This window comes from Poecilia reticulata, chromosome 4 (assembly GCF_904066995.2).
Source record: "Poecilia reticulata chromosome 4, P_reticulata-male-v2, whole genome shotgun sequence".
In the NCBI taxonomy this organism is placed as follows: domain Eukaryota; kingdom Metazoa; phylum Chordata; class Actinopteri; order Cyprinodontiformes; family Poeciliidae; genus Poecilia; species Poecilia reticulata.
Genome location: NC_088833.1, coordinates 9,329,520 through 9,353,461, shown reverse-complemented (window position 1 = coordinate 9,353,461; position 23,942 = coordinate 9,329,520). Strand labels below are relative to the sequence as shown.

At 38.8% G+C, this 23,942-nt stretch overlaps 1 protein-coding gene and 1 long non-coding RNA gene across 2 annotated transcripts; both read right to left on the bottom strand.

Moving 5' to 3' along the window:
• Positions 1 to 186: 186 nt before the first annotated feature.
• Positions 187 to 15,018, bottom strand: nr2f6b (nuclear receptor subfamily 2, group F, member 6b). The gene is made up of 5 exons (XM_008406544.3): positions 13,287 to 15,018; positions 11,444 to 11,538; positions 7,748 to 8,082; positions 6,630 to 6,876; positions 187 to 3,406 (listed from the first exon to the last, which is right to left on the bottom strand). The coding sequence occupies exons 1-5, from the start codon at positions 13,553 to 13,555 to the stop codon at positions 3,132 to 3,134; spliced, it is 1,221 nt and encodes a 406-aa protein (XP_008404766.1). The 5' UTR covers positions 13,556 to 15,018; the 3' UTR covers positions 187 to 3,131.
• A 1,746-nt stretch (positions 15,019 to 16,764) lies between these two features.
• LOC103463291 (uncharacterized) lies at positions 16,765 to 18,989 on the bottom strand. The gene is made up of 3 exons (XR_533489.2): positions 18,901 to 18,989; positions 17,587 to 17,681; positions 16,765 to 17,191 (listed from the first exon to the last, which is right to left on the bottom strand). It is a non-coding gene; the product is annotated as an uncharacterized LOC103463291 (long non-coding RNA).
• Positions 18,990 to 23,942: the final 4,953 nt, after the last annotated feature.

Genomic DNA, 23,942 nt, shown 5'->3' with positions numbered 1-23,942 from the left:
TTTTGTTTTTCTGGGGCGACACAGAGGTTCATTCCTCTTGAAAAAAGAAAGAACGGAGGCTCAGGAGGTAGAAGATAGAAGAAATATTTGAAATAACTCGTAGATAAATAGTGTTAAAGTCCACAGCTTATGAATCATAGAAACATACTACATCTATTTACCAACAAATGACGAGTCAGGCAGACAAACTTCTTTAGCAGTTTTTAGTTTTGGCATGAAACATGATTCGTTTACATGTAAATCTACTGCCACAGTTAAATCACTAAAGTCAAAATACTAACAAATAAACAAACTGATGCACCAGGGATCACGGCTCTTACTGCCTTTTTAAAAATCTTATAGCAGGAAAAATAAGTCACACCAAAACATGTTTCATCAATTATTAGTTTGGCAAAAATAGAGTTTCTGTTCACTGAGCTGCAGTTCATAGCCTTTATGAACTATGAAGTACCTGGATCCTAAAGCCACGTCTAAACATTAACGTACCGTTCATCATCATCATCATCATCATCATCATCATCATCATCATCATCATCATCATCATCATAATTGTCTGGAGACGACTCATCTCTTAAAGGGGGAGTAAAGCGGGGAAGAAATAAATCAACACTTATAAAAGCAAAGGAAACAGCATCCAGGTAGCAAAGAGTCATCATAAAAAGATTCACTTGAGTCGGCCATCTTGTTTCATCCCAGGTGAGGTTTAAAGGTTCCTCAAAGATGCTTCAGGCGAAATCCGATGCCGCGGTTGATCCCTTTATCATGAGCACATCAGTAAGTTCACCGCACAATCTGTGTCTGTGGTGAAGAAAACATGAGGTAATAAAAATATCCACAGGGATGTGACTGTCTGAACAACCAGGCTGTGTTTTAACGTTTAATACATTCGCATCATTGCGGAGAAACACGACAGGTCCCCGTCTTAGAAAATAAAAAGCTAAGGTATTTGCAAAAAAAAAAAAAGTAGAGCTAACACTTTTTGTTTATGTACAGTGCTGTGAACAAAATCCCCTCCTTACAGCTGATTTTTTTCCTCTTCATTATCATAAGAAGCTAATTTTAGACTCTGTAGCAGCCTGGGCGAATGGAGAAAAGTTTTGACGCAACTTGTTGAATCATGATTTAACTAGAAAGCCGAGCTCAGATCCAAAGAGTCAAGAAATGAGTGAAACAGAACATGTCTGTGTAAAAGCTGCACATTATGCCCCGATCTAATGAAATTACCTATGAGAACAAAGCCTGGCATCTGTCAGCGTGGAAAGAGTTACGAAGCCGTTTCTGAGGCTTTTGAACCCCAGAAACCCAGAATATGAGACACTGACCACAAATGAAGAAAACATGGAACCGTGGTGAACCTTCCTAGCAATGACAGGCCAAAGAGAAGCACTTCAAAAACTCTTCCAGGACGTCACAAAGCAACATCTAAAGCGCTGCAGACATCATGTTTCTCAGTTAAGAGCAGCTCTAATTGTTCAACATCTTTGTAGGTTTAGAGAAAGCAAACACTGCAAAACCGCTGGAGTTTCTCAGATAGTGTAAAGTGAATTACGGTACTGTAAATTTGGCTGGATCGTCACCGGACTGTTCAGTCTAGAAGAGTTAAAAGAAACTTTTCAGCTTGTTTTAAGTCAATAGTTCTTGAATATTAATACAAAGGTCTGGTTCCACTGGATTATTTCACTTACAACACGGGAACAATATTAATAAATGAAATGATCTGTCAGGGGAACTTGCACTTTTTATTAATACATTTTCACTAAAATCAAGCAGAAAAGTCACTTTTGTCTTATTCCAACTGCGCTAAGGATTTGCACTAGAAACTAGAACAAAGATACTTGGTTATATTTAGATTTTTTTGCAGCGAACAATTGAGCTTTTCAAAACCAAAACAGTCTGTAAGGGGGTGAATAGTTTCTCCATAGCACTGACTCGTATTTACATCTCCTGTATTTGTGATCCCTACGTCCCAGCCTTGATCTGGCTGCTATGGCTTAATTTAGACTGGACAACACAGACAGGAGAGCACACAGCGCCGGGTTCAGCTGGAGTCACATTGGGGGTCATATGGGAGGAGGTAGAGGAGGCACATGGCCTCATGTGAGAGAGCAGTTTAATGGCGGCCCTGTTCGCTCAGAGGGAGACGAAGCCAGAGGAGGGAACGCCACTGACAGCGCTGCAGGAACGCGCCGCCGTTTCCTCACTGCCGTAACGACAAGATCAGGACCTGAAAACCAGAGTAGGGCTGGGCGATTAAGCGATTTTTAAGCATTTAATATTTGGAAAACCTTTTGTTTTTCACCATTTCACTCTTTTGGTTCAACTCATTTTCATTTTGGACCGTATCAAAATCACCAACGTCCTCAAAGAGCCGGTTCTGGCAGAATGCATTAACAAAATCCATTAACAAACTGTAAAACTGTTAATAAAAAGCTGGAAGTTGAAATTAAATAATACTGAACATGTAATTTGGCAGCATACAGATAAAAACGACTTTTGTTTGACTGATAAAATTATATTTAAGAGTCTAAAGGGCCACAAAAATACTTCTGGTGGGCCGGATTTGGCCACGCGCCTCGAGTTTGACACAAGTGGTTCAGAGTGATGTAATCTCACCAGGAGCCGCCATCTTGTTTGACGAACGGGTTTTACTGCTTCTGTTTGTTTGGACCATGAATTCAGGTCAATTTTACGGCGATATGGGTCAGGCTAAGATGTTTTTCTGAGATATTCTGAGAATAAAATCAGAATATTAGGAGGATGAAGTTTTATCAAAACTACAACACAAGAAAATATCCAAGCTTTATTATTAAAATAACTTTTTTCCTCATAAGTTTTACTAGTAAAGTTGCGTCTTTATTCTGCTGATATTATGACTGTTTTCCTGTAAATAAACTGGCACTAATGTTCTGCCATACAACCAACAGAATGAATGACTGAAGCAAAAGCTGCTTCTTAAAAGTGTTTGTTTTTTGTTTAAAGAAAAAAATCAATTAAAATCGGAAATCGGATCTGGTATGAAAAAAATGGTAGATTTAATTTTTCAGCCCCGCCGCCCAGCACTAGCTCGCCTCCATGGCGACGCCTCCCGACAGTCTGACCTCAGCCCGTCTCTCTCCGACCCGGCGGGTCGTTCACTGTCCCGCCGCGTACGGCCAGCTGATGGAGCTCCCCGACAGCTGCATGTCTCGGATTAGCGTCTCGATGGGCGTCTTGCCCACCAGCCTCATGAAGAAGAGCTGAGAGATGAGGTTCGCCGGCACGGCGCGCAGAGCCGGCAGGCGCAGCAGCAAGCGTCCGAAGCGCTGCGGCTGGCTGGGGTACGTCAGCCGCTCGTACTCGGTCAGGGCGACCTGCGCCTTCTCCTGCAGCGACTCCACATGGGCCGGGTCGGACAGGCCGCACGCGTCTGGAAACAGGAAACAGGAAACAGAAGCCCTCTAAATACCAAGTATTTCTAGAGTTTAGTTAAAATGTCTTATTACAAGTGAAATAAGACAAAACTAACATACAGCTCTAGAAAAAACTAAGAGCCAAAACCTCTTGGTTTTTCCACCAAATGTTGATTTCTGAACTCTTCCTGAGTTAAAACATTAGTGTTGTTGTTTCTAAATGAATATGAAAAAGTTTTCTTTGCATTATTTGAGGTCTGAGATCACTGAATCTTTTTCATTATTTTGACCATTTCTTATTTTCTGCAAATAAATACTAAATATTTGTTTGGAATTGCGGAGACATGTTGTCAGTAGTTCATAGAATAAAAGAACAATGTTAAGTTTACTCAAACATAAACCTATAAAAAGTAAAATCAGAGAAACTGATTATATCAAGTGGTCTCTCAGTGTATTCAGAGCTGTACAACATACAGGAGGTATTTTATGTCAATAAATCCTTAATATTGATGAAAAAGTTCTGGTTCCACTAGCAGATTATTTCACTTATAACATGAGAGAAATGTTTTGTTATAAATGAAATAATCTGCCAGTGGAACCAGAACTTTTTCATCAATATTAAACTACTATTTGTCTGCTATGTTTGTCTGCTACGTTAGTAGGCAAACAGTCTACTAACATAGCAGTCTGTTTGTCTACTAACATAGTAGACTGTTTGTCTACTATTTTAGTAGACAGTCTACTAACATAGTAGACTGTTTGTCTACTATGTTAGTAGACAGTCTACTAACATAGCAGACTGTTTGTCTACTATGTTAGCGCTTCTTCTAACGCGCTAACAGTGGAGCTAATTTTTCATCTAGCGCTTTAGCATTTTTGCTAGCAAACTTAACTTCCTCTAAACTAGTTTTCAGGGCAAATTCTAGGAGTGTGAGGAAAATATTGGTTGATAATAGCCATCAATTTACAATATTCTACTTTATTACTTCTATTTCATGTCTTCCTGACATCATGCAGCCATGATGAACAAAATCTGAAAATAATTTCTCTGAAAAAATGTAAACACAGAACCTTAGAGATCCCAGATATTACTTAGTTGATGCTGAAATAAAACAATCTTCTTCACATAAAATGGTTTCTTCATCGCAGATTAAACAACTAATTTCTCCAACAGCCTGCTGGGAACAAAATGCTCCTGTCTACGTTTGTTATCTCGATGCAACTGGTTCTTTTTTAAGCTAAAGTGCATTTTAAAGCCTGAGTGATTCAAAGGTCAGAGTTCAGCAGCTTGGAAACTAAATACTTTCACCTGAAGAGAATCACTTACTGGGATGTAAATGAATAAAGAAGCAGCTAAAGTCAAAATAAAGACCTTCAGATAAGCAGTATCTAATGAAGAAAAGCAATAACTGAATATGTTTGCACATCTAAAATAATGTTTTACGTCTCAAGAGGAAATAACGGCACTTTTATGTCTGTTAGAGGAATATTTTCTAATCCCCTGCAGAAGCTTGTAGAGTTTAACAAACTGACCAAACTCATCCATCAGCCACAATAATGATTAAAACAATGTCGTTCATTTCAAGGTAAAAAACCGTCAACTGATTTCTGGTTTTGAAAAGCTTCACACCTCTTGACTTTTATTTCTCCCATTTTATAAAAATGCAAAAGAAAAGCATCAACATCTTTCTCTAACCTTATTTTGAGCTTTTATTACATTTTTATATCAGGAAAATATTTGACTTTTTGCTTCATATGTGAGAGAGCAGTTTCTATAAAACAGATTTCCTGTGTGAACTCTTCACAGCTCACTGATTTTTCATACAACATATTTAATGTATTCAGAAGGAAATGCAGTTTGCTCATTTTAAATGGTTTTAATATTTTTTATTAGCAATTACTGCAGTAAGTTTGACTCAAAGTGTATAAGCATTTAAATACTGCTTATATAATTAAATACTCCTTACTGTTATCTTATCAAAATCTTGCTCTCTCTCACCGTTTTCATACCGTATCCATTACTTTCCTAATGCAAATCAGATACAGTAGATATTTCTATACATAATAAGGTCTGAGCTGATGATGCTCGTTTTAATATGCTCCTTAACTCCATGTTGTTCCCCCACAAAAAACTTAAACTTCATAGTTTTCAAATGATTTAGTTTTGATTACATTCGTAAAAATCAGAAAATACTACTACAACTCACCTATAAAGTACAACTGTGGCAAAACTTACAGAAAATAAATTAATAAAACATTTAATCTGTAAGTCTTTCGTAGCTCACAGCTTGAATAAAACTTCACATGTAGAAAATATAATTTGCTCTTTTTATTTGTTTCTTGCATTTTTCGTTTTAAGCAATTAACTAAAATGGAGAACGGATAACTTTGATTCTTTTGGTACAACTTTACTACAAAGCTCCCCTTACAAATGGAGTTCATAGTTTATCGTTACTAATTGATCTGTAAACTCTTTATAAATCACTACATTTAATTTATTAGGGGCAAAAAACTGACCAGTTTCTTACCAGATTTTGAGCCAAAACTGTTTATTTCATGTAAATCAAACATTTTCAGACTAAGTTACTGCCGACATTCAGCATTTCTAAGCATAACTTTAGCATTTAATATTGTACTTTATTATTTGAATATAAATACTCAAACAGCCTTAAAGAGTTGTGAAGCTTCATAACTCAAAGTAGTGACTTGGTCTGAAATGTTTAATTTAGCAGCTCTGGTTGAAATATTTAGAGAAGAAATTTGGGTCAGTTTTGTCTCTTTCTCGCTCTTATTTAATGCTTGATAAAAACTTTTTTGACTTTTCTGACTGATTTTTCTAAACAAGCTGAAGATCAGTTGCTTTCTTGGAGCATTTTTACTTTTAAACAGTAAATATGTATTAAAATGTATTTTACATATTTAAAGTGGTAAAAGTTTTCTTCTGATTTCAGCCTCTGTGGCGACTAAACGACGTGTTTTTGTTGATCCTCATCTACCTAATAGCTTGTTGACACACACGTCAGACTACTGCTTTAAAGGAGTTTTTCCATTGTTTCCCCGTATTCAGTAAGGTCAAAGGTCAAACCCAAACCAACAGCCTCCCTGCAGCTGGCGGTGTTTTGTTTCCGTGACATCTGAACCCGGCCGAAACATCAAATGGGCTGATTTGTTTTGGTTTCCCCTGAAGGAGCCTGGAGTCAGATCGCAGCGCAGATAGTCACAGTCAGCGTTCGGACGTACCGGGAGAGAAGAGGGCGATGGCTTTGAGGCAGCTGTACTCGGCGGAGTCCACCTGCAACCGGTTCAGCTTGTCCACCTGGTCCTGGAACACCCGGACCTGGTCCATGAAGGACACCACGCGCTCCGCGGACATGGGGGACGAGTGGAAGCCGGCGGCGGCCAGCAGGGGCGCCATGTGCAGCGGCAGGGCGGACTGCGCCGCGTTCAGGATGAACAGCTCGCTCCAGCTCAGCCTCAGCAGCGCCACCTGCAGGCCGACATGCACAGAGTTAAACAGGGAAAAACTGCAGGGCCAGACAACAATTTTGCCTTATTCACGTATTTTATTCATTTGAACTGAAGAAATGACATCAGATTTTTAGACCTTAACATTTTATTTTATTAAATGAATCTGGAGAAGGCACTCTACCCTTTGCCGGAACCCTTGAAAATAAAACCCTTGCACTGAGAAGTAGTTCCTATGATGAGCTCAGCAGATGTTTGCTAATTGCTGTTGGCTAGTTTGAAGGAGCAGAGTGAGAGATTCACGGGAAAGAGCTAATCTGTGAGGAGGAAGCTTGGAAACTTGCTGCAGCTCTGAAGTTGTTTAGCACAGCTGAATGGTTGCCATGGAGATGAAAGGATTTCTCAAACATGCATGAAAGAATCAAAGCCACACTCCAGGTTTGTTTATGATGATGGAATAGCAATAAAAGCATGATGAAAAAAGCTCAAAAATGTCTTTTTAACATAACACCACCCCTTCTGAATCCAAACAAGCTGCTGGCCTCTCCCACCAACTCAACGTTTACACTCGCAAGGGAAAACGGCTGAAAACAGATGAGCAATTATACAGCCATACATCTTTGAAAGGCAGAAGTGGCGCCTCCTGCACAACCAACATGAATGCAGCAAGTGGTTTCTGGATGGCAAGTCAACAACAAAACACTTGTGTTTTTGCTTTTTGCTGAGATTGCTAGGTGACGGCAGGGTTTCTCTGTGGTTGCTAGGTAATGCCTGCTGATTTGCGAAGGTTTGTGATCGGTTCATTTTAAGCACTTGGGTTGTTTTCAGAAACAGTTCAGATAAAGATGACCAAACGTGAATTTAACCTGATAGGTTTCAAATGTCGGACTGACCTGCTCTGAGACGGGGAGTTCTGGAAAGTACGGGATGTTTCTGGCCCACTCGATGGTGCTGAAGAGGAGGCGGGCAGCCAGCTCACAGATGCTGTCGATGCCCATGACGGACGCGCCGCTCGCCGACGCCTGTATCTGCGTCTGAGCGTAGGGGGTGCCGTAGCGGCTGTTGCTGTACGGCTCGGCCCGAAGCAGCTGGGAGATGAGCTCCGACACCGGCTGGCCGTTGAAGTAGTCCGCCCCGATGTGACCCGGGCCCGGACCCCCAGGTCCTCCAGACAGGGAGTTCGGACTGATACCTGAGTGAGACGGAGGGATTCGACCCCGCTGGACAGCTGCAGGGGAGCAGAACAAAAGAACTGAAATGTTAATAAAAAAATAAATTATTGCCAGTGTTTCTCAATTATTTTCTGGCATCCCTCCCCCTGAGGGATCATATTTTTTTCACGCCCCTCCTCTCATTGCCCTTCCCTCCCCAGAATTTAAATACTATTGCAAATCTGTTCATATTGAATCATTTATTGATCAAACCACTGGCTCTAGCATTATTATCAAAACAGCTGTTTTATTGTTCTAAGCCTCAAGATAATTACCAAAATCAGTTTATTGAGTGAATCACTAACATTTAATCAAGACTACTCAGTTTGAAAATGTGCAAATGATTCACTGGATGTGCATTTTTAGACTTAAAATAGTAAAAAATATTTACAACTATAAGCATTGGTTACTTATCAGCTTCTTCAGTTTTCACCATACTGTACTAAATTGCAGAATACTGAGGGTCTTGTAAGGTTATAGTTGGTTCTGGTTTAACAAATGAGTAAGTACTAAATGTTTTAGCACATCAGAAGCAAATTTTCAGCCCCAGGACTTTGAAACGATTTTTAAAACAACTTTTAGAAAGAACCAGTCTTGCTGAGCGGGTCACATTACATACTTTCTTCCGGCAATATTACGTGTCTACTCTGCCAATATTTAAATTACTCTGCTTATACTACTGGGTTTTAGTAGTATTATTATTGTATTTGAAAAAAATGAACATTTCTTAGCCTGGACATAAAACTCTGTCATACTTGCTTTACTGACCTCTGCTGCCTTTTCTCTTTTCACTGTCTGTTTTTTGATATTTTATGTGACAAAACAACACAATGTGTTGCACAATTGTGAAATGGTATGAAAGCCTTGAACACATTATGCAGTATTGTTCAATTATCCTCCATTATTATCAGGTCGTTGAGGCAAAAGCGTAAACAGAAGAGCCCAAATTTTTCTGCATCTATAAATTCTCTCTGTAAATATTGTAAAATATTGTAAAGATTTGTTATACTAAAGCTATGAAGAGTGGAAATTGTTTATTGGTAGCAAACTTGTAAGGGTTGGCGGCGCAAATAAGCTGAATATTCGATGTATAAACCTCTTGCTTTGTACAACGGTTTTGAATTATTTTTACTTGATTTGAATTTTTTTGTTTTGTAGATTGACTGTAACAACTATTTTCTCTGATTGTTTTTTTTTTTTTAGATTCAATCGGTGACAAACAGCAACTTTAGGTGATGAATCACCTTCATTGATGTGCATTCATACGGTAAGAATGGCCTAGTCCAAGTCTTAGCCTAAACCGAATAGAGAGTTTAAGACGTATGCTGTCCAGATGGTCTGAGTGAATTTGAACTTCTCTTTGAAGAATAATATGATTGAATTTCAGACTGTAGATTTGAAAAGCTGCTGGAAACAAACCTCAGATTTGCAGCATAGATTGAACCAAACAAATTTCTGGTTTAAAAAAAGACAATAAAAAAAAAATCACACCTTTTGATGTCTATATTAATAGATAAACTTCGTTGAAGTTACGGCTGTAAAGTCACAAAATGTGACGAAGTTCAACACTATTAAAAAACCAATCTGGTTGATATTGAAACAAAAAGAAATGCATTTAATTGATTTAAAAATTTTCCTTAAAATCTAAATAATAATTTGTGCAATGTTAATTTTTTTTTTCTACTAGTGGAGATGACAACAAACTGCACTGATACAGGGTAGACAAACATGACAGAGTTGCAGTCATGTAGCAGCAGAGAGAGATTCCTCTGCTGCAGGTTTCTCCTCTCGTCTCTCCTTTGAACCGCAGCTCCGATGGAAGAATCTTCCAGAAAGCGGTCAGCTGACTGGGTCATAGGTGAAGCGGGCGCTTCCAGGTAATGTGGAAACAGTTGGACCTGCGTCACGGCTCCAGTTCATTAATAACTGTGGCGCGCTGCCACGCACTGTGGGCTGTGTGTGGCAGAGCACCACAAACTGGACTGAGATTACAATAAAAGCACATAAATTCCAGGTCCAGCTGGAGTTTCAGAAACTGACTTTGTGTGACGCAGTTTCTAATATATAAATCACAGTTTTTTGTGATCACATGCCTCATTCTTAGGTGTTAATAGCTCGTTATGTGGGATAAATCTGTGGGAACAGTGTGACACACAGCTCGTAAAGACGAATACATTCAGTGCAATCATTAACTTTTTTGTTTTTTACTCCTCTGAGGATTAAATGCAGCTGGATCCCCTGCAGCAGCGGTGCAGCAGCAGTGCAGCAGCGGTGCTGCAGGGGATCCAGCTGCAGCGTGAAAACATGCTCAGGTTGACAGTATAAATACTGTCCTCAGGTCACACGGCCGGGCGCGGCGTGATTTTACTGGGACATAAATTGTCCCAGGAGTTATTGCGATAAATGATAATATTGGTGTTTTGAGACCATTTTCAAATAATATCATAGTAATGGCACAAAAATGCAAGAACACATTCTCAAAGATAGATCAACTTTAAATTATAATGGAACTGGAAGACACTTTAAATGTCCAACACAAATAAACAAAATGGTAGAAACGACAAACGAAATGTGAAGTCTCTGGAAACAAATTTGTCCTTCAAATGATAGCTGAGACCAAAACACCAGACTGAAAACGTTTATCATCCAGTTTTCAGTAGAAACAGAGAAAACAATAAATTATTGAAATGGAAATTATTGCGCTTCTCTTAATTTATTATGTGATTAACTGATTTATTGCTTATTGCAACAGGACTAGAACAGCATTCTGTCTAAATTACTAGCATTAGTCTGACCTTACTTGAATTTAAATCAATTGTAAGTTTCTCTGAACTTTAAACTGTATATTAAACACAATCTAAAAACAACTCGGCTGTTAAAAACATTTGAATTGTCGTCATTTAAATGTTTCCCACCCCGTTAGTGAAGCTGAAGAGCTGCAGAGACAGACTGATGCATCCTGGATGCACAAAGCAGCGTTATCGCAGATCCTTCCTCCCAGCAGCTGTTAGACTCCGTAGCCATCACTACTGCTGCTGTTTGCTTCTTAAAATATAAATATCTGTTATGCACACATATATAAATGCACCTTTGTATGTTTTTCTTTCTTTAAATTAAATTATTTTACTGAATGATTTCCACCAAATTAAAGACAAACAACAGAGAATTGTTCAGAGAAAGTTTGAGGTTAAGAGAAAATTCAAACTTGTATTTCTTCAACAAAGCCTTTAGAACAAAATCCCAACAGGTTTCAGGTTTCAAACACATTGAAGTTTGTTGCAATGTGACAAAATGTGTAAAAACCGAAGGTGTGTGAATATTTTATGTGCGTCTGGAGGAGAAACCAGCTTTATGCCGCGGTGTGAGAAGCTTTCATACCTTCTTTGCGCATCCCGACGCGGAAACACTTCTTCAGACGGCAGTATTGGCACTGGTTACGGTGATGCTGGTCAATTTGGCATTCTCTGTTCGATCTGCACACGAGGAACAAAAAAAACTTAAATACATTCATCTTTTTTTCATGGCATAGTGAGGAAACACAGCTTGAAACATAAGCCTACCCCCTGCTGCTGTGAGTGAACTACATGGACTGGCTGCAGAGCTACATAGACTGTGACCTTTGTAAATCATCAGCGTTACACACCCTCGTGTTGCTTTTTACAGCAGGTTGAGCTCTGCCAACGTTTTACAGGGAGCCCTTTTCAAGCCCAGATGTAAGAAGAAGAAGAAGAAAAAAAGCCCATTTGGAGTTAATGCACTTTTTTTTCAGAGGAATAAACAACTGAACTTGGCAGCTGGGAGAGGAGTTGGTGAGAGCAGAGGGCTGGGCTGCAGCGCTGATGTAGCTGCGGTGAAGAATAATGGGAATGTTGACCTTCTGAGGCGATCCATCCTCACATGACAAACCTTCAGGGCTTCATTTGTGCTCCTTTTGTTGCCTTGTCTCAAGGCTGTTTGTGGGATGAAGCTCAGATTTAAAGATATTGTTTTCTCCTGACTACGTTACAGATAGGATCATAAGAAGTCTTGTTTACTTTTCTGGTTTATGTGTATTTAAGGGGGGGGGGGACACCAAATCAAAGTAAGTTTAAGAGATTTACTTCTTCAAAGAAAGTGTTGAGTTGAAGTTTTAACAGAATCACTTTTTTTTTTTATTAGAATGAATTTGGGCTGAAACTGATGATTGATTTAGTTGGTGGCTAATTTTATACAATATCAAAAATACAAAATAAACAAACCAATTCCTTGTTTAAATAATATACACATTTTAGTGCCTAAAATTTAGTGTATGCTTGATTGTTTCTAGATAAATTGATCATTTTTGCATTAACTGATTATTAATTTGATAGTAAAAGTTGCTTAACAGAATGTTGTTTTTGTCTTTTTTTTTTACAGAATTTTAAACAAGGGCTGGCGATATGAACTTAAAGTTAACACTATTGTGATAACAATTAAAGTGACAATAAGAGCTTTTTACATTTCTTTTCTCGGTATCTGTTTGGTTGTGACTGCATGGCATACCAATTATAGCTCCACAAACACCAACACTGCTCTTGAGAAACGTTAACATTTATAATATGCTTCTTTAAGTCACCAATCATGTAAATACGTTTGCTTTGTATCACTAAACTGCACACATATTTTCACATTTATTGATATTTATTTATACATTAATTGAACAAAGTGGGGAAAAAAGAGTAAAATTAACAATCCTAACAAAATTAACAAATCTGAGGGGGTTATAAGAAATTTATCATAATACATGGTACAATAATACCCTCTCTTAATTTGACCTGGGTGAGGCTAAAAGTTGCTTGAGGAGTTCTGAACATGCAATTTACCAGTAGAACTAGCAGTTTTTCTAATCAATATTTACTAATTATTGACTTAAAACAAGCTCTTATATGTTGCTGAAAAGTTACTTTTGTCTTATTTCAACAAGTGTATTAAGATATCTGCTCCGGAAACTAGTCAAAAATACTTTGTCAGATTGTGGCGTAAATTTACAGACAAATGTTTTTTTTATTATCTTAAATATAAAATATCTAAATTACATAATTACTGCTCTGAGGGTGTTGTTCTTTCAGCAAGCGGCCTTTTTTACAGTCTTTATACTCCAGTTAACGATTAATCGATTGCTAAATCAGTTTAGATTAATCCCGATTAATCGTGATTAACCGATTTGGTGCTATTGAACGGTGGATTTCCCAGCAGCTCCTACCTGCAGGAGTAGTTCAGGTTCCTCCTGATGCTCCTCTTGAAGAAGCTCTTGCAGCCCTCGCAGGTGAACACGCCGTAGTGCTTCCCGCTGGACTTGTCCCCGCACACCACGCAGTCCACCACGCAGGTCTTGTCCTCGTCGCCCACGTCCACGTCGCTGCTGCCAGCCTGCGGCGAGTCATTGTCCTCCTCCCTCCTCAGGTACGCCTTGTCTCCCAGCCCGTTGGTGTCCCCGTTGGGGTTGCCCCATCCCCCGCTCACCATGGCCATATTCTCAAAGACGCGCCGCCCCGTGAGAGGATCATACACGGACCCTTCGCCGTCTCAGCCGGGTTTCACGTTGCCCCCCTTTCAAAGTTTGAAGAACTGGTTTCAGACTCCGAGGTTGCGACGCCTGGTTTGGATTTGAGCAACTTCGTCCTGGAAGATCTGAAAACAGGAGACGAAGTTGTCCCGATTCGCCTGCGTTGACCTTTATCCCCTTCGCCGTCTGGCAGTCCTGACCCGGAGGTCCTTCCTCTGCGATATTTTTCCTCTTCCTTCTTTAATCCCTCTGCTCGCTCCCTCTCTCGCCTCTTGTTCAGCCCTGACCTCTGATCAATGGCTCTTGAGCTCAGAGAGAAACTTCAGACGCGCATTAAGTGGTTCAGAGTTCAGGCAGGAGTAAAGGGTGCAGCCCTGCTCTTTTCACAGGAAACAATAAATTACTCTTTGACTCTTTCTCCTTCCCTCTCACCCGCTTTCTCCGACCCCGGCTGTGAAAGGACGAAGAAAGTACCTCACCTATGATTGAGCATGATGAAAAGGGTCGCAGATACTGGAAAAAATCTGCCTCCTCTCTTCTCTTTCAGGAGAGCACTTTCCCTCAAAGCGTCCAGCAGGTGATAGAAAAATAAAACCCAGTCAGTTCTCCTTCAGGCAGGGTTAAACTGCCCTGCCCTTTCCTCTAACTTATAAACTCGTCCAACCAGTTCCTGCCGTGCTGAGGTGCTATCTTCTGATCTGAGCTCATCCAGTCCAGACGCACGCTTAACTTGTTGAGGCTTTTTCAGAAATGCACACAGATGGCTAAAAGAAATAAAAGTGTTTTATTCTTTTGCTTTTCTGTTTTTGGAAACTATCTAATTCTTCTGACTCAGCTGGTTTCTGGAGTAGCAAAGTTCACCAAAGACGTCCTCCTGCTCTGCCCTCTATGACGAAACTCTGTTTTCTTCTGCTCCTTCAAAGCCAATGGGGTCAGAGGATCAAATGTCAGAGAAAAAACAAGCCAAAACAAAGGCTGAGTTGAGAAATCTCCTCCGTCACAGTCTGCTCCCCTTTCCCAAAGTCATGTCTCTGTTGTCTTGTTTTCTCAGAGCTTGTCCATCCTGCAGTAACATCCAGAGGCCAGAACGTCCCCGCTTCAGCTGTCACAGACTCAGGGTTTTACTGCTGCGCTCCTCTCTGATCGTCCTTTTCCCCGGTTTTTCCAGCCGACTTTGGCAGGAATAAATTAGCGAAAACACAGAGCGCTCCTTTTCTGTTCGAGCCACGGCAGAGATAGCCTCCTCTTCCTCTGCTTCGCTCCCTCCTTTAGGGAGAGTGAGCGTGTGTCTGTGTGCTGAGGGATTTGACACTGCTATTCAAGCCCTGCAGTTGCCATGGCTCTGGATGCCTTATAAGGCCAGCGGAGTCAAAGAGCACCGAGTGGGCTGCGGCCAAACCCACACACACATTGAGAAAGAATGCCGGGCCGCCTGACTGGCTGCCTGCGTTCCCCCGCTGACCCCCGGGCCAGCCTGGGAGCATGGGGAGGGAGGCGGGGCGCCGTACAACCGTCGCTTCATGTTCCCCCCGCCGCTCCATTCCCAAAGACCTCCTCCGGCTCTGTTGACCCAATAATAACAAGGAGGCCCTGTTGTTGTTGAGCAACTTGTCAAAAGGTTATATGATACTCTGCTGGCTGCTTTTCACACCTGCCGCTCACACTCACAGGTCCGTGTGAAGGATGTCGCCGATCGGATGGCGATCGTTTTTAAAAACAGATCCTCAAAGGAGTCGGACGAGTGGTTTTGATACCTCGATCAATAGTTTCATAAAGGCTTTATGAAGCGATGGTGGGCATTAGTCATAACCTTAATCATGATAAAATTTTGACTTATCATTGTCCCAATAAACTCCAATTCAGCGTTTTATAAGCCTGGCGCGCCACCAGGCTTTGCTTGCTCCCCCACCAGGCTAAGAATTGTTAATTTATTATACGATTTTTTTATACACCAGTAATTCTGTAACCAACTTTACTGGTCTACACACTAACAACTTCATCAACTAAAGTGACAAATCAAAGATAAAATATCAACACATTTTGGACACTTTAATTAGGATGAAACGACTGAAAGAACTTTTTTTGTTTGCGTTTTTTAAGACTTCATAGTTGGTGTTTAGGTATTGCTAATAATGTCTAATACATAATTATCTAGTCGTTAGAGATGTGCTGATCAGGTTTTTTCCTGCCGATACCGATCACCCATGAGGGCCGATCACTGATAGCATGGCGGCTAGCTGATTACTACTAGTTCTGAGTGGCTGTTTCTGACTGAGCGGAGTAATTATGCAGAGCAGGGAGATCGATTATTTTTTAGAGATTATCTGTCTCATGTTAGGACAGCGAAAGTTTTAATACGTATGTAAAATGTATGTTTTTTTAAGTTAGATGCTGCAGCTTTAAGCAGATGCTGCAGCTTTAAACAGAGGTTTGGTGTGAGAGTCACTACCAGGTGGAGCAGAAGCGGCGCTCCGTCTGTCAAATATTACTACCTATAGCGTGTAGCAGCGGTTCAACAGCGAGAACCGAACCAGCGTCTTACGCCTCAGCTCGAAGACGTAAATAATTTTGCGGGTTATTTGTTTAGCTTTCTGACCGTCATGCTAATCCGGGTGAGTGTTTGTAGCTGTGCGCTGCTTTACCTGCTATCTGATCGTCTTTTTTACTGCAGTGAGCCTCGATGTAGCCAAGCTCTGTCAAGTATGGCATTGTTTTTATGTCGTATTAGCTTCTTGTATTGCATTTTGACGTGCTTCAATTTTCCGCTGCAACAAGCAAACTTCCCCATTCACTCAGTGCGTTATAGTTACACATCGCTTAGGATTTTTTGCTGCGCGTTTGCGCAGTGTGAAGGAAAGAAGAGACCAGATGCACAGGCAGGCTGCAAAATGAGATGCAGGTGATCGGTATCGGCAACAAGAGCCAATGATCGCCAATCACCGATTATGCACTTATTCACGAAAATCGGCCGATTATGATCGGTGACCGATCGATCGGCACACCTCTACTAGTCGTATTTTCATGGTGACTAGAGGTGGCAATATGAAGAATTTAATCATGATATTTTGTGGTACTATTGTGATAATGATTAAAATTATGATGAATATTACATCTTATTTTGGGTAAGTTCTGCATGACGCATGGCGAAAAACATTCAACAATTTAAATTTACTTCAAAAAAGTTTGATTTATATCACTAAACTGCACACAATTATATCTTTAAAAATGCAGTATAAAAAATGGAGTGTAAAGCCTCTGTAACCAAAAATGTCTTAAAAAATAGTCATTCAGTGAAAACAGGCAAAAGTTAGGGCAAACTAACTAGGGTACTTTGTATTGGGTGTTAAAACGTTTGCAGTATTTTTCAAAATACATTCAGTGCATTAATTGATTTATTGTGACAGGCTAAGGAATAAAGTGGTGAAAAGAAGGTGTCTGGTCAGATGAAACTACATGCTAACGGTGTGGAAAAAAACTAGCACTAAACATACCAACAGTGGTAGCAACATCATGTTGCAGGAATGCTTTTCTGGTCAGAGTCGATGAAAAATGGATGGAAATAAATGCAGGAAAATCCTTGACTGGGACAGAAACTCACTTTCCTGCACAGCAACAACCAGTAATATAGATTCAGAGCTACAATGGAAATCATGCCTTTATATTAAAACATTCTCCGTAACATTTGTCTAAGCTTCAGTTATTCTGTAAAATAAAATGCACAAAATTTTTAGTTTGTTGACTGAAACTATTGTTTTTTGCACTTCTACTCAGAACTCAACATTTTAATTAGCATTTTTGTAAATTATGTATATAAATTGTTGAAGAAAAGACCGCAGAGTCACACACACACTTAATTTGCACGGTACATTTATAATAGTTAAATAGTAAAGACTTAAACTGCAGCAGCTAATCCAAAATAAAGTGATCAAACAGTAGCTTCACACTGAATTTCTCCAACAGAAGAGTGCAAGGACTGTATCTGCTGACGCCCTCTGACCTCTAAACCCAGACTTGTGTGCAGGAAGATGAGGCACGTGCTTCTGCAGTCCAGTAAAAGTCATGTGCCGGTCATGAAGCTATTTAACCTGGCAACTGCAAGGCAAAAAGAGAAAAAAGGAGAATGTGAGTCATTTAGTGTTGTATTTATTAGACCAATGCGCATGTTTCTCATGATCTCTAGAGGACTGCTTAAACTAAAAGTTATCTTTAGTAATAGTTGCTTCTTAATTGGTCATAAAGTTCCCACTGGCAAAATTATTTTAATGTTTAACTCAAAGTTTACAGCTTTTTGCCACATAATAAAATGTTTTAAATTGTCAAAGTCATTTGCCTGTTTCGAATGTAAGCTGAAGGTTTCACTAAACCCAAACATAGAAAGCTTTGTCTTCGAATTGTTTATACAAGTTATTAGTCACATGCAAAAACACTGATTTAAGACTATTATTGGTGTATTAATGGTTGTCATTAAGGAAGCCAAAGTATCATAACTCAATGGTAATTTTACACAGAAATTCCTTCCTTCCTTTTTAATTCCTTGTTTTTGCTTATTTAATTTTCCCGCTGTACAAATTTCCACTTAAAATTCACAGTAAACTTCAGTATTTTACATTATATCAAATTTAAAGTCTGAAAATATATAGGAATAGGAATCCCGACCAGACTTTATATATATATTGTTACTTCTATGTTCTAAATAAAACCAAGTGGATCATGTTACAGTCCACCTCCGGTATTTGTTGGGGTTAGAGATCAGCTACCCGTAAATAGCTGAAATCCGCAAATACTTGAGCCCCTCTTTAAAAGCGACGGCCTACTCTAACAGTTCAAACACAGAATATATCTTAATCAGTCCCTCCAGTATCTCTCAATAGTATTTCTCTCTTTTTTGCAATCAAAATCACCGATTTTATGGTCCTACTTTTGAAATATTTGTCCTGAATACACTTTTCAACTCAACATAGTCATTCGGAAAAATATATTTTAAATGCTTTAAAAAAGTACAAGTGTAACTACATCAAAAGTAGTGTGTTTATTTATTGCTTATGTGCTTATCTATGACGGTAAATGTGTTTTTTTTTATTTGTTTGTTTCTCGCCATATCGATAACGGACTTACTTGACATCAAGTAAGGCTAAGGTACAAGTACCGCCACCTGCAGTTAGCAGTCACTTATCGCCATGTTTCTGACATTTTAGTGAAACATTTGCTATGAACCCAACAAAATGCATGCGTCTGCTGATTTTGCGTCAATTTCCACTGGCAACACCTGAAAAACTGGAGAGAGTGTAACTTAACATGCATTAATACTTACAATGGAAATCTTCTTAGCACTACCACTTAAGCTAACCTCCACGATCTTCCGCTAATCCAGCCAATCAGCGCCAAGGAAAATGACTGGCGCTCCTGGATTGGCTGCTTTGCAAGCGTCAGCGCGCCAAGCAGTAGTATTTAGCTCTGTGTACGTCCTGTTACCAAGCAACCATAAGGCGCTGAATACAACCTGGTTAAAGCTCGAAATCTTGTTGAGTTTTTTTATATAATTATTTATTCAACCATTTTAGTTAATAACATTATTGAATTTATTAAATTATTATTACTACTATTTTTTTTCATTGAAATGTATTTGCAAATGATAAAAGCCAAACAACACAACCACTCTAAGCATTTTTTTTTTATAAAACTGGATTTTAATACAGTTATCTTTAAAACCTCTCCTGCTCTGCATCCCACTTCATCCACTATTGTTACACAAACAACAACAAAAACCTCCTTTCAGGTGTGGCCCAGGTGATTGGTTGTTCCCATTTAGAGGTTAACTCACCAGTAGAACATGCTCAACCAGTTCCCCTCCAAAAAGGTCGTGGCAGCAATGATAATATTAATGTACTCCTATATTTATTAGTATAGCAAAGTATTTATTTATTCATAGAATATTATGTCTTTAGTTGTTGGCCACCACTGATGCGATCAATGGCCCATCTGGTCACCCCTATGAAAATGTTATTTCTCTGCTACTGCCTTATGTTTGACCCACATGAATCAAAAGGACAGAATGTGATGCAAAGGATACACCAGACCCTTCCTTCATATCCACTAAAAGAAGGAAGCATTTGGAGGAGCTTTTGAATTTGGAAAACCTTTGTTGCTTTCCAAAGCAACAAAGGCCAATTATATTGACGTAATCGGCCTTCAAAAAATGCAACTCCTAAATTTGTACCATTTTCTATGAAAAACATCTGGGAATAGGTGGATTTTCCTCAAATAATTTAGCTACGTTGCACAGAAAAATATGCAAATACTGAATCGTGAATTGGTGGGGGTTCTGTCAATCTCCTTCAGTTCTCATTACACATTATTACTGATGTTCCTGAAGGTATTGCTTTAATATTGAAACCAATATCTAGATTAATCAAGCTTTATTGCTTTCCTTCATTAATCCATGAGGAAAGGTTTATCAGAAGAGTGTCAAACTGTTGATTAAGATATGGATAATTGCTTATAAGGTTACAGTACTGCTTCAACAAACAATGTCACACCAATAAAATTAAAACGATATGTAAAATTTGAGGAATGTCTCTTTAGATGGAAAAAAAATTAAGCATTGTACTGACTCACAGGTCTAACTGTAATTTGCCACATGAGTCACTCAGCCATCGTCTTGGCGGTCGGCAGAGCTCCTGCTCTGTTTCCTCTGCTGAACCTGCAGCTTTGTCATGTGAAGGTCTCCGTGAAAAGAGGAGGTCAGAGTAAACAATCAGAGCCTCCACCCAAGGTTTCCAATAACAACCTCCAAACCTGGAGAAGGAGGGAAAAAAATCACAGACAATCTGAGTTATTCACTGCTGCTTCCAAGCTGGTTTAAAGAGCCTGTGTGTTCACCAAATGTGTTTGCTCATCACATGTTTTTACAGGAACCCCCCCAACCCGAATGACAAAAAAACGAGTCCCTGTGGGCTTTGAAAGAACTAGTTTTCTCTCACAAAAGCCAAATAGTCAGAGAGTTGGATGTTGATTAAAAAGCTGACAGAAATGGAAAATATTTCCCTTTTTTGTTGTTGTTGATTTTCTTCTTTTCTTCTGCCGTGTAATGTGAGCATTTGGAAACTTTAACCCACATTCTTCACAGCAGGACCCTTTGAGCATGGTTAGACCTTTTGTTTGACTAAGAGGTTAACAGGGAACCCTGCTGTGCTACTGTAAGTTGAATTAGTGTTTTCCCTTGAGCTTCTCTCTGTATGTGTTTTACCAGAAGTCTGACCTTTGTGCTGCTCTTATTTCAGAGATCAGGTTGTAGATCGAAACTAAACTGCACAGTGGAAGTAGTAGCTGTGTCAAGTCACTTGTGGAAAAAATGCAGATTCAATGCAAAACAGAAGAATAAAACCTAATATATTGTGCCAGAAAAAAAAAAGTAAAGAAAAAATACAATCATATTGCTCAATGAGTAATTGAAAGTTTGATTTCCAGTAACCTTAAATCATCATTTCAAAGACCTGTAATTTAAATTTTACTGATGTCATGAAGAATATTTAAGTTGCTCAAAAATCACAGTTTGGTTCGTTTTTGTTTTGCTTAAATCAAGAAAAAGAAATAAAAAGTGCTCAGTATAAAACTGACAAGAGGTTTGGATTGATTTTTTAACTTAATAAGACTCTGCAGACATTTGAGAATAAAAAAAGTCTAAGGCACTTTAGAGTTGTTCTGATAATTAGACATTGCGGCGTACGAGATGTACTTGAACGCACCATTAAAGCACAGCTGTTGAGAAATCCCCTGGGGTCACCTGTGCAGCATTTTGCATTGGTTGAATGTTTCAGACAGCTGGATTTGGATTTTAGGTTGAGGTCGTTTCGGGTGATTCAGTTAAGTCCATAATGTGGCCGTTAAAAAAATGGTTGCTGCCTGAGAAAACCTTTATATCTCCAAATATTTGAATTTGAATAGGAGAGTTTGGTGACTTCTAAGAGTCTTTTCTGTTTTGTTTTTGGAGTCACTTGTTAAAGTTGCTCTACAGAATGTTGCATTATGCCATTTGGATGAAGTTGTGCCAGAATTGTTTTGGATTCCTTCATCTATTCTGCTGAATTAAAACAATTCTGCAGAGAAGAATGGGCCAAAACCCTCCACAGTGACGTAGGTAACCCTGTTATCACAATGGCTTAATAGATTTAAGAGGAAATAACTTTTCAAATACGGCCAGGTAGGTTTGTTTTTAGGTAGCTTTTTTCCCCTTTTAATTTGTTAAATCATTATTTTATTTTTATATTTTCAAATTATTTTTGAATGATGTGAATTCTGTTGTGATTTGATGATCTGAAACATCAACATTGTGACAAAAATGATTAGAAATCTGTAAGAAAATACAGTTTTAGTGCAAATTCTGTGCTGTAGTTTCAAGAGCACCAAACTAAATCCCCACTGTAGTTTTACTCAATATTTGAAAGACTCTGAGCATTATTCATTAGCGATTAAAAGCAACTAATGACTAAAAATAAATCTGGTACTTGTGACGCATTAAAATGAAACTAAAAATGTCACAAATAGTAGCAGCTTGATTAATTCTGTGACATTCTTGGTTCTTCATACTTTGATGACAATTCACACAGACGTGTATCTTATTTATGGGTTTCTCTTTCTAAAGTTAATTTAAACTTACATAAGCAAAGACTAAACAAGCAAAAGTGAGATCAAGTTATTCTGGCTGCGTCGGAGTCTTTTATGTTTACCGGAGTCTGAACCAGTAACTCAAAGGTCAGATCTTTGATTTCTGAGTCGTCATGTGTTTTTGTCATCTGGCTTGTTTGCTGTGTGAGGTTAAAGCAGGAGAGTTGGAGCACATTCCTGCCTATGTAACAGCAGAACATGTGCAGCTTACATATCTGTACGTCTCTTTGTGTGTGTGTGTGTGTGTGTTGTGTGTGTGTGTGTGTGTGTGTGTGTGTGTGTGTGTGTGTGTGTTTGCTCTTTGAACTGCAGGTCAGGAATGCAGCTGCTCTCAGCGGGAAGTCGACTGTGGTGGGGTCTGTACATTCTCTGCGCTCTCGACAGTGAAGCAGAGCAACCTTCTGTATGTTAATCTGAACAAATCGTTACATACATGCACAAACATTTAAATTATCTCAAACTTATCTCTGAACGTCTCCTTTGGTTTGTAGCACTTCAGAATATGGAGAAAGTACTAGATATTTAATACATAATCGCAAACGATAATAATAAATCTGCATTGTTGTTGGTATGAACTACATCCTTCATAAACCAGGTGGAAAACGACAACGCTGAAAGGTCAACATACTTAAGGGTGACATATGAAAATCATTACCCTGGCCTGAGGTGTTATTGGACTGTTTCCCAGTTAATAAAGCAAAAATGCAGGAACTTTCAGCAACTGCAGAATCAGGATGAGGTACAACAGAAAATGACCAAATAAAAATAAATATCTGACATTAAAATAAAAATAAAAATAAAACAAAAAACATCTATGCTGGTGTATGTATAACTTTACTATTGCACCGTTTTTGTCTGTATTAGTCTGTCCTTCAATGCACAGAAATGCATATTTCGTACATTTTTAATTAACCAACGCAGTTGCACATTCTTCTGAACTGGAGTAATTTCTAATAACTTTTTTGTATATAATTTTACACTTACAATACAGGATTTTTACTTTTTATTCTGTCTATATATAAATTATACTCCATCTCACTGTCATTGCTTGTCTCTTTGTTTCTGTTGTACAGAAATATCCGCATTACCTGACAAGAAAGGATATTTTTATCCTATATCTTCTATTTCTAGATAATTAGTTGCATGCTAAAGGAGACAAAAACTGGAAAAAGCAAAAATGTAGAAAAGAGAGAAAGCATTAAAGTGCTGCAAAATGTTTTAAGGTAATATATGAGCAAATAGAAAAACTAATATTAACTCCACTATATAATAGTTAGTAGCAACTTTTATAATCTTATATGTTTTATATACTGTTTATGATTTAGGTCTTCCTAATAAGCAGAAAATTCAGAGTAGATGTAATGTAGAGCCTTGTATTATTTGGTAACTAATTTTATATTTGTAATAATCTGAGCTCTGCAGTATGTAACCTTGAAGAAAATAATGTTTTATTTAATAATTATTGAAACTGTCACTATAATGTGATGGTATAAGACAGGTAATCAGTGAAAAAAATCAAGCTCCTGTGTCTTCTCCCAGTGTTTCCAGTGCAAACTGCAGAAATACATCACTTGGTCAGAAACAATCAATCAGAACTAAGAGGGTTTTAGCGCTGTCAATCAATATTCGTTCCCCTGTCTCTCATCTATGCTATAGCTTCTTTCCAGTAGCAGAGCCTGCCATGAATTC

Bases quoted from the DNA above. Each gene is read 5' to 3' on its own strand.
- nr2f6b (XM_008406544.3), bottom strand. From the start codon at position 13,555: ATGGCCATGGTGAGCGGGGGATGGGGCAACCCCAACGGGGACACCAAC. The intron at 11,539-13,286 runs GTAGGAGCTGCT...CCTCGTGTGCAG, and splicing joins AACCTGAACTACTCCTGCAG to ATCGAACAGAGAATGCCAAA. The intron at 6,877-7,747 runs GTCAGTCCGACA...GTCGGCCTGCAG, and splicing joins AACTCCCCGTCTCAGAGCAG to GTGGCGCTGCTGAGGCTGAG.